The sequence below is a fragment of the Panicum hallii genome, chromosome 9 (assembly GCF_002211085.1).
Source record: "Panicum hallii strain FIL2 chromosome 9, PHallii_v3.1, whole genome shotgun sequence".
NCBI classification, from domain to species: Eukaryota; Viridiplantae; Streptophyta; class Magnoliopsida; order Poales; family Poaceae; genus Panicum; species Panicum hallii.
The window spans coordinates 61861506-61872318 of NC_038050.1; the positions used below are offsets into that span (position 1 = coordinate 61861506).

Genomic DNA, 10813 nt, shown 5'->3' on the forward strand with positions numbered 1-10813 from the left:
TGTTCTTGTATCACTTAGTAAAAATGCATTTGAGTCCATAGGCGTTAATATATAATTAAACCAACTCCTGTTTGCATTTTGTTCGGTTTGTCTTATTATTTATTGGGCATTTTTTTCTAACGTAATCTTTTGTTTATTTAGGCAAGGAATTACTAAGTGGCTTGATGATCTATTCTATTGAGTACCATTAGAGGTGAACGCATCGTAAATACCTTCAATCCCGAGCTATTAATTCATATTCAACACTCAACTCGTTCAACTTTCGAGTCAAAAATTTATAAATTACCATTTCATTTATTTTTAGCATTTGCAATTCAACCATTAAAAAATAGCGTGTTGGCAAAATTTGCTTATTAGATCTGTTATACTACTGTCTCGGATATATAGACGCCTCCATTTATAAGGATGATATATGATAAAAGGATTAATATTATTAGAGTCATATTTTTTAAAATATATATCTTTTCCAACAATTGGTTTGGTTCAACTTCTATCATTAACATATGGACTTTGATACATATTGTATACAAATCGGATAAGCTATCTATCCAAATCTCCATCACATAAACACCTGCAAATTAACATACGAACTACCATGCCCGGACATATTTGCCTATCAGTTTTAATAAACCTTGTGCCAGCTGAGAAGCAAAGACCGTGTGCGTCTCCCGATCGAGGGATCGATCATCGAGACCCCGTGACCGATCGACCCTGCACACGCCGTCAGAAGTCCAATTCGTCTCCGTCTTCCACCAAGTTCCGACTCCGCCGCCTGTACGGATGCCCATGGCCTACACTACCGTTGCTTAATCCCCGCTCCCTCCTCCACGGCTTCCATGCCCTAGCTAGTTGCTGCTGCTTTGCTTCAGGTCAGGGTTTTCCTCCATCGCCTCGCCAATCTCAGCCCCCCTGCCCCAATTGCTTCCCCCAATTGCGGTTGCCGCTGGTCTAGGCTAGGGTTTCCCCAGCGGCCATTCCGGCTCTCGGCAGGTTGAAATTGAATTGGCTCGCCGCTTCCTCCAGCAATCGAATCCATCGGGGATGGCCACCACCCAGTTCGCCATGGTCGAGGAGCTGGCCTCGCTCATCAAGGACAACCTGCACAGCAAGCACCTTATCCTCTCCACCGAGGAGGCCCTCATCGCCGCCCTCCAGGAGCTGCGCTGCGCCGACGACGGCGACAGCGACGGTGGAGAGGAGGACGGTGCGGCAGATACCATAGAGCTCCAGCCCGCCGGGGCCTACCACCGCCTTCTCTTGCATCGCCTTGCTGAAATCTACGGGTACAGCTGCGGTGCTGCCTGCTAGCTCAATCGGGGGTGGTGTAGCGAGTATAACTGGCTTCTGTGTAGCAGCTGATTTTTGCCTGCTTGTGCGTAGGTTCGCTCATGAATCAGTTGGTGAAGGAGAGGATCGGCACTTGGTCCTCCAGCGCTGCCCTGAAACAGCCATGTATGTTGCCAAGCTTGCTTGCAAATATCTCCCTTATAATGATGTATTCTTGACCTGTTGCCTGTCATATTTATACCTTTCCTTTTGTGTTTCGTAGATCATAGTCTTGACATTAGATCACAATCACTATTGTACCACACCATTAGTATATTTCAAGGATCTAGGATCTTTCTGCCAGCACTTGAGGCTTGGATGAATGCAAGATCAATAGAATTACAGCCAATTACTCTACACATGCAGATGTATATTTCTTAACATGTCTTTCCAGTTGTATACCTATATCTATAGTCCCTGTGTAGGATGATGGTCCATTTGAATTTATTAATAAACATGATCACTTGCAGGGTTTACAATATCTTTATCTCATTCTGTTCTTGAGAGAGCGGGAGCTGAAATAAAACTGTTTTTGTCACTTGGATCTATGCATATTCTACTATCATGAGCCAATTCAAGTGCAGCTTGTAACCTTAGCATATTACTATGTGCTGCTTTCCTCGTGGTGGAATTGCCTCTCGCCTGCTTTTTTTCTTTCCATATTATCATTATCTAGAGAACTCTGCTGTGTATCATTGTAGCCCTAGGTTGAATTAGTTATCTTGTTTGTTGCAGCCCTCCTGTCCTTATTAGTGATATGTTATGGAAGTTTGACAACACTGATGATTCCACATCTGTAGATGATTCCATATCTGTTGTGCTAACCAGAAATGATACAGGTGAGTCTCTCTTTGTTTAAAATATAGATGCATATTTATAAAGAGGTATTTTGATCGGCATCGGCTGTATCATGTGCATCTGGTATTTCAACTTAGACAGTTGTAACACACCTATTAAAGAGCTGTAGAGTGTAGACAATCATGAAAGTTACTGATTAGACGATAACCTCAAGTAGGAAGTGACTGTCATTTGGTCATGGTCAAATTTATTTCACTTCAATGTTCTGAGAAATATGGCAACTTGAGATGTTACAAACTGCTTGAAGAAGTAAATCTGCAGCCTTGCTCCATGTGGGCTTTAAGTGGGTGGATAGCCGATATATCCTTTTTTACCTGGTTCATTTGGCAGTGTATGTGCTTTCGCTCTTTGTACAGCCATGTGCTGATACTTCAGAGGATATACTTGTTTCGATGCCATGCCCTAGCTGTTGTTATCCTCAGAAACTCTAAATACATAATAATGTAAGGTTTCATGCACTCGCTCCTGTGTAACAAGTTATGATTTTTCAAGCAGATTCCCAAAAGCCTTGCAAGGTAGATGTTGTCCAAGAAGATACTTCTATTAAAAATTCGCATCTGAAAGACACTACAGGTATACAGGACATGAACTCTACCTTTCGGCCAAAAGTCTTCTGGTTATAGATAGGAATTTGGCATATATTTTATTTGCATAGATCCCAACATAATGACATAAGAGGATGTGGGTTTTGAAAAGGAAAAGAGTAACCAGTTAGCCCCTATCTTTTAGATTTGAAGCCCCTGAAGCAGTCAGCGGTTTTTCCGGCAGCATCACTGAAGGAGAGGGAAGCTGCTTATCGAGCTGCTCGTGAGCGAATCTTCTCTGGAGATGATCCCAAGGGAAATGATAAATCATATGTGAAATGTAGACAGGTTCCTGTTGTTGCTCAACGGATGATAGCACATGCGCTTGGTAAAAAAGTTCAAAATCCCACAGAGACAGTTGCCTCGACAGAAGGCAGAGGAAAACACCTGCCAGATGGGCCAAAAGTTCCAACACATAGTAGGAAAAACTTCTACCCAATTGCAACAGATAATAGCGAAGAGCATAATGTTCGAAATGGTAAGCCAAACTCAGCCAGTAGGAATTCATATCAAACTTCATCCAGCCAAAGGTGCCGCACTGCTAACAGTAGAGCTGCTACCGCTGAGAGCTTGAAGAAAGAGCAGACTGGAGCAGCTAGAAGAATGTTTGCACATGCACTGGGGCTGTCTGCAGCTCAAGGAAGTTATGGTGCACTGCCTAAACCGAAGTAAAGATCCGGAGATGAGATGCCGTGAATTGGAGAAGCTTTACAATGCATGCTATGCCTGCGCTCTTTGTCCAGTCATGCATATGGCGTGGGATGAATCTGTGATGGTTGGTGCTCTTTTAAGTCCATCTGCTGCTTCTGCGAAATGGCTTTTGTGATGTTGGTAGTAGATGGAATCTTGGTTGGATGTTAACTATTGGAGCGACACAGAGGGTATGTGGCCCTGGTTGGTGGAAGAGCGTAATTCGCCACACCCTTGATCGAAGCAGCCTTAAGGCCTAAGCTCAGTTGGGGAAAGAGCTTGCCGGATGCACATTGCATGCCAAGCTGAGCTGCGCAAGTGCTTCACTGGAGTGGAAGAAACAGTGTCGTCCTTGCTTATACTATGTTGTGTTTTGAGCTCCAGGCTGTTGCAATGTGTACGTGTACTAGTATGTTTTTGTAGAGACATGTGTTATAATACTACAATTAGACTTGCTGTATTTACATTGTCTTCGTTCAATTTGCAGTTTCGACTAAAATGTTATTTGGAAACGTCCCTTAGCGTCAGAACCTTTCAAAAAAAGAAGACAGATGTGTGTAATCCCACCTCAACCCACAGAAACAAGGAGAGAGATTTTAACCTCCAACCGATGGTTTTGGGTTTGATATATTGAACCACTGTTCGCCGTGATCGCAAAAGTAGGCTGCGTGATGACAAAGGTGATGCAACTGCTTTCCGTCCAACTTCCGAATCAAACTTTGAAACAGCTCACACGAGAGACTGAAACATTTTCAACTAAACCTCCGCATTTCCCATTCAGTTATTCAAACATCCACCAGTCAACCAAATGGCAAACATTTCCAACCAGCGAAGCAACAAATTCAAACACATCAAATTTTAGAAATTTCATGCAGAAACTCTGAACCTATTTACTAAAAAATAACAACACAAAAGGAACGCACCCAGTAGTAACCGATGATAGCATATGCCACTAAAAGTTTCTGCGAATGATTGTGTTGTTATTTCCATTGAAATTAGTATATGACAAGGCGTATCCTCAAAGTTGTCATAGCACAGCATATTTCTCAAGCTAAGGGTTTATACATGCTACAAAATAGCTCTGTGCTATGCAAGAACAATTAATTGAGCGGCAGATCAGGGAGAACATCTATATCTAGCTGACAAATAGAGCAGTACAAACAGAATGAAGTCACGTTTCAATCCAATTCCATCGCATTATCCTGAGTGCTGCTTCTGCATGACCAAATCTTTATTGTACGATCATGCGCCACAGTCACAATCTGCTGTCCATCTGCATATACCACATATACACAATCAATTAGAAGTTGAACATATTGGCACTTGTGTAGGAATTTCACAAGAACATCACACATGAGGGGAAAAAAAGGACACAACCCAACAGGCAGATCATTAATCTACAAATGTCATCAGATATATCACCTCACATAAAGAGTGAATGGTGCACATTTCCGGAGGACAGAAGTCCAGCAGAACGGGCATATTTACCCGAAAAGAATTACAGAAGAACAGAGGTCAAAAGAACAAAGCAGAGCACAATAAAGATGTAAATGATTAATTAAAGATCCTAAATGTACAATTCTAATAAAGTTTTAATTGTGATGCTTCTCACACCTACTAATCACAAAAGGAAAACTATCCTAGTTAAATACTACATGATAGCATAACCGCACAAAATACCACTGCTAGTTAAGAAACTCGAATGCTAATCAAAGGTACAAAGGAATGGACCTACAACTGCACTGCGCTTGGTATTTTTTCCTCCACACAATTGAATAACTCAACTTCATTTTCAGTAAAACTAGATTGAATTGGTCACTCCTACGAAGGGATTCTGAACAAGTACTATTTACACAAGGATAGAGAAAAAGAATAAGCTAATATCTTACCTCCACTAATATCCAAACTCGTAACCTTCGACTCGTGGCCCACCAAGCTTTTGATTGGCTTGTAATCCCGAGCTGACCAGAGCTGAAAATATGGAATGTATATATAAGATCAATTGGGTAGTGAAGTAAGTAAGCAATAAAGTTAAATAAGTGAATTGTCAAACTTACAGCTGCTTTAGTGTCATATGAAGAGGTTGCTAAATAATACCCTTCTTGGGGTTCAAATTTCACATGTGAAATAAGACTTTTATGAGCTGGTATAGAATATAACATTTCCCTTTTCCTCAAATCCCATATTCGACAGAAATTGTCTTCACTTCCAGTTGCTACCAGATAACCATTAGGAGAGAAGCTGACTCCTAGGACCTGAAATAGAAAATATATTAATTCATAGAACAAGAGAAATATTACCTTAAAGATTACAACTGCACAACAAAATATGTATAATCTCATAGGAAATACTGGAAAGGTACTTCTAAAGTTCCATGCTAAAAACATTAACTTACAGGTTTCACATGTCCCCGAAGGGTGAAGAACAACCTTCCCGATCTCAGATCCCACACTCGAGCATATGCATCAAGACCGCAAGATGCCACCAAAGAACCATCTGGGTGAAAGCTAACTCCATAAACACTTCTGCTGTGCCCCTCTTGAAGCAGCAGTTCCTTTCCAGTATTGATGTCCCACAATCTCCAAGTCTTGTCAAAGCTAGTGGTACCAAGGTACTTTCCAGATGGGTGAAAAGCAAGGCGAGCAAGACGATCAAGGTGACCATCAAAGGACACTAGAAGTGACCCATCTGGTTTCCAAAGTTTTGCAGTTTTATCAGCTGAAGCTGTTGCTAAGCAGTCATCAGCTGGAGAAAAGGCAACATCTGTTGCACGTTCTGTATGACCTTTCAGGGTTGCAACTTTAGTTATTTGTGGCATGCTCCATACTTTGATTAATCCACTCCAGGAACTACAGAATGCGGATAAGCAAAGGGTTATTCCTGAAAAGAAGCAAGAATGCAAGAACATAATCTTCCTTATTAAGGTTCAGAACAAAGGTAAAGAGATGGTGGCCAATGTGAGGCTCAATAAACAACCGATCGTATGATATCAGTAATGAAAAAACACCAACACAGGTGAGCTGTTTAACATCATTCAATAAACTTATTTATTGTGCATGTGAACTACTAACTGATTGCGATTAGAAACTCAAGTAAATATCACTCACGACACCCTTGCTGCTATATTCAGACTGCACAATGCCTAGTTATAATTTCAGCTTTGTGTTCCAACAAGGGTGGACTGGATACGCCAGGATACTGCAAATTGGATCCAGCCCTGTTCCAGGCTTCCAGCCCACCTGAAACAGGACAACACTTATTTGGGTACTCTGCATCAAGTTGAAGAGTAGAAAATCTGATCCCGGATCCTTAACAGCCCAGTGATTTCAAACATCAAAATACAGCTGACTTGATAAATTCCAAACCAATTGATGGCAATGTTTTCTAATGGTATGTCGGAACTTATCTAGTTCAGTTGGTTCGCCATGAAACAGTCATGAAAGTGTGTTCAAGCAGAACTGCACAAGTGCAATCCATGTAACAAAGTACAAAACTGTAGAAACATGGATATCCAACAAAAACTGCAGCAGATTATTTTCTATCACATTGGACAACAGAAATTTAAATTTGCTCAACCGGTTTGAATCAAAATTCAACAAGTTTGCTCCGCTTAATTGCAACAATTAAGAATATTGATAGACCCGTCATTTTAACAACTAAATCAAATAAGATCGATACCCAACAGTTTTGTACATCCCTCCCTAAGAGGCTCAGACTATGTGAGAAACACAAGAAGAAACCACATGTAATCGTGTGATTAAGAGGAAGTACCTTGTGGCAAGCAGTGATGCATCCCGAGAGAAGGAGCAGCCGGTGAGCGGGCGATCATCTCCAATCTCGCTGCACTCAAGCACAAACTCCCCAGCCTGCTTCACGACAAGGTCGGCCTCTGCCTCCGGGTCCTCATCGGGATCCTCGTGGCGGCGCTTGGCCCTCTCGATCCTGGCTTTGGCGCGGGGCAGAGAGTACTGTGCGATGTCGACGCGCGCATTGAGCAGGTCCTGCGTGCCCTCGGTGAAGAAGGGGTACTGGATCTGCTCCTCCTCCTCCTCCTCCTCACCTGCGCGCGCGGCCTGGTCGTCCTCCTGTGCGCGGAGGAGGCGATCGACCTGGCCATCGGCCTCAAGCCGCACCATGAGGGCGCGCAGGCGGTCGCGGCGCTCCATCTCGCGCTCGCCGAAGAGCGTGATGGGCTCGCCGAGGCGGCGGAGGCGGGCCCGCACGGCGGAGTCGTTGGTGGGCACGGCCATGGCGTACGCGCGGCGCCGCTGGAGGAGCTCCTGCACCGCGCGCTCGTGGCGTTCCCGGGCAGCACGGTGGTCGTCGGAGACCTCATACTCGACCTCGTCGCCGCTCCCACCCCCCGCGGCGGAGGCGGAGGTGGAGGTCACGGAGGCGGCGGCGGGGATGGGCGCGCGGGGCGGAGGGACGGGGATGGGGGCGATGGGCGGGTGGACCGGGACGGGGAGCGGAGCCATGGGAGGGGTGGGGGCCGGGGGCTGCGGCCTGGGGTTCTCCATGGGAGAGAGCTCGCGCGAGGAGGGGTTTAGGGTTAGGGTCTTGAGGTGGGAAGCAATGCGGGGCGGCGATGGAGACGAAGGCGGAACCCGGAAGGAGACGCGACGGCCGCTTCCTTTCCTTTTTAGTTTTTTGAATCAACCTTCGAACGTTTTTATGGACCCGTTCTCAAACTCGCAAATTTAACTCAAGTTATGAAATTCGGGACTCCTATGCTACAATTACCAAATTTAGAATTTTATTGTACAATTTGAGAGTTTGAGGATTGCAGCAACACATGTGACAAGTTGCAGGAGCAGTTATGGACTTTACTCTTTTCCTTTTTCCTTTTTGGTATAATTGGATGTGGAAATTTTTCTCTTCGGAATCTTTTGCGAATGAAGTTTATAAGTTTCATAATTACTTGTGTCTAATGAATGTATTTTATAAGTAGTCGGCTTACGTGCCATCAGTGAGTATTCTCGATTTGATCGTCAATGATGAGTAGTTGACATAATGAATAAAATGCTCCGATTTAAAAAGTTATTATCAATTGTTGTGCAGATCGTATCTTTGAGGTTAGGTTTCATGTGGTGTGGATTATTTTCTGGAATGAATCATATTGTCCCATCAATTTTATAGATGAAATGTTGATTTTATCATTTTCAAGGTCAGTCATCAAATTCTCATGTGCGCGGATGCGTGAGCATTTGTACCTTGTATTTACACTGAGTAAAAAAACTATTTTAGCTACAAATATATAAGGGCCTGTTTGGATCCAACGGAAAGAGAAAGAGAAAATGCAAAACTTTTGCTCTTTTGCACTTTTTTTGCACTTTTGGATCCAAACATCCCAAAGTGCAAAAGGGCAAATGCTACCGTAATTTTGCTAATTATGGATTAATTAGGCTTAATAGATTCGTCTCGTCATTTAGTCCTCATCTATGTAATTAGTTTTTTAATTAAATTATATTTAATACTTCTAATTAGCGTCCAAACATCTGATGTGATAGGAGCAAAAATTTACCATTTGCCCTTTTGCCATTTGGGGGTGGATCCAAACAGGCTCTAAGTCTACTCTGGATACAGGCTTTCAATTCCTACTCAGCTATGACAGTGCAAAACACTATCTAGCAATGCCAACTATTTTGACATATGCTGCATGCTACATATTTTTGTGGCAAGATTTGACAAAAGTGAACACAAAGTCTTATAGGGTGCATGTGTGATGGTATTGTACATGCGTCATTCTTGTAACAATGTGTGGAGAGAGTTAGCCCCTGTGCGTCATCTTTGTAGTAGAAATGTGAGAAGAGAGTTAGTTGGGCATGCCGACTGAGATCAGCATGCTTTGAAATTTGAATCCATTATCATGCATCAAGAATATTCAATTATATCTGCAAACTTTTATTAAAGAAACATATAAATATCAGCACGTGATATTATTTTTCAAGCAAGGAATTAAACAACAGGCATCGCTTTATTGAGAATAGCATGGGCGATGGTAAAAAAACTCCAACTAGTGGCGCGTCACCGTAAATTGGTTTGTTATTAACACATACTAATGGTAAGTTGATCTAACAACAACCATTAATATGGGATGACTCACCCGTTACACAAGAAATATAGACGAAGACACTACGTCCTTCTTTTTTGGAGCGCACCCTTAATTATTAATTAGTACTAGGTCTCTCGGCTTACAGCGTTGTAATAAGACCCTTTTGATTGGTAGTACATGGGGATAGCTTCCTTCCTGGAGGAAGTTATTCGGCGAGAGCCACGACCTAATTGGACAGGGAATTAAGGGCCCGACCGGCACAGATGAATCTTTTCACAGCCGCGGGGGTCGGCCACGTATGGGTAACCAGGTCTGCCCGAGCAACGACTGAGCTCGCACCAGGTTCTCTTTGCGTCGAGCACCACCTTGCTGGCCGATGACTGCCCCTCTGCCTGCAGCGCCAGTACCACGCTCCGGTGCGCCTCCGAGTCCATCTCGGGCGGCTCCAGATCCTCCACCCTGCCGCTGCCACGAGCCGCTACCAGCAGCGGCAACGCCCCCATGACGGGGTTGCCCATGGCGCCGCTCACCGGCGCTGCCGCTGCCAGCCACACGACGACGACGCACATCACGGCCACGGCCGCCGCCGCGCTCGTTGGCGGCAGCACGGGCGGCGCCTTCGCCATCTATCCCCGGGAACAACAATTTGCTGCCAGTGCCGGGGCGTCGTCGACGATCCGCTGCTCGCGTGCGCGTGCTTAAATAGGCTCGATCGATCGGGTCGCCTGCGCGCGGCACGGCCGGGTGGCGCGTCTCTCTCTCGGCTTGAGTGGAGTGGTGCTGCGTGCTCTCGATCCAAACTGGAGTGGTGGTGCAGCGTGTTGGTCACTTGGTTGGCACGTCTTCGTCTGATCACCCTTTCTGTGGTGCGGGCACCGTGCGGGCGTGGGATGCCGGCCAAGTAGCTAGGGCGGATGAGGTAGTGATGCTACTCGAGCAAGGGTCTGATAGCATACACGAATAAAGCTAAGGGCATTGCCACCTATAGACTATAGTTGTTGGGCCCGTGCAATGCCATGATCTTCTCTTGTCTTTGCATCAATCGGTCAGTGGCTATAATGCGGAAGGTACACGCACTAACTATATTGATTAATCACTTGTGCAAACCTAACACCATACCTACGATTCCTTGCTGTATGCACCACAGGCAGTTCACTCTGTGCTCCATCATCCCTTGGTGAATTTGTGGCTGGGTGGAGCTAATCAGTGATCCACAGTGCTAGTTGTGGCTCTATCTGTCAAGCTAGCAGAACAGGGAAGCCTACTCGTGAATTTTAAGGATTTAGTTTGTGGGGGCGTC

The 10813-nt window shown here is 44.6% G+C and overlaps 2 protein-coding genes across 2 annotated transcripts; one reads left to right on the plus strand and one right to left on the minus strand.

The window, feature by feature from the left end:
• The first annotated feature begins 679 nt into the window (after positions 1-679).
• Positions 680-3918, plus strand: LOC112877600. The gene is made up of 5 exons (XM_025941942.1): positions 680-1283; positions 1381-1452; positions 2062-2165; positions 2680-2757; positions 2914-3918. Exons 1-5 carry the CDS (start codon positions 1042-1044, stop codon positions 3438-3440), a joined length of 1023 nt encoding a protein of 340 aa, XP_025797727.1. The 5' UTR covers positions 680-1041; the 3' UTR covers positions 3441-3918.
• A 487-nt stretch (positions 3919-4405) lies between these two features.
• Positions 4406-8091, minus strand: LOC112878112 (U4/U6 small nuclear ribonucleoprotein PRP4-like protein). Its single transcript, XM_025942516.1, has 5 exons — positions 7230-8091; positions 5854-6307; positions 5516-5713; positions 5348-5429; positions 4406-4731 (listed from the first exon to the last, which is right to left on the minus strand). Exons 1-5 carry the CDS (start codon positions 7976-7978, stop codon positions 4637-4639), a joined length of 1578 nt encoding a protein of 525 aa, XP_025798301.1. The 5' UTR covers positions 7979-8091; the 3' UTR covers positions 4406-4636.
• Positions 8092-10813: the final 2722 nt, after the last annotated feature.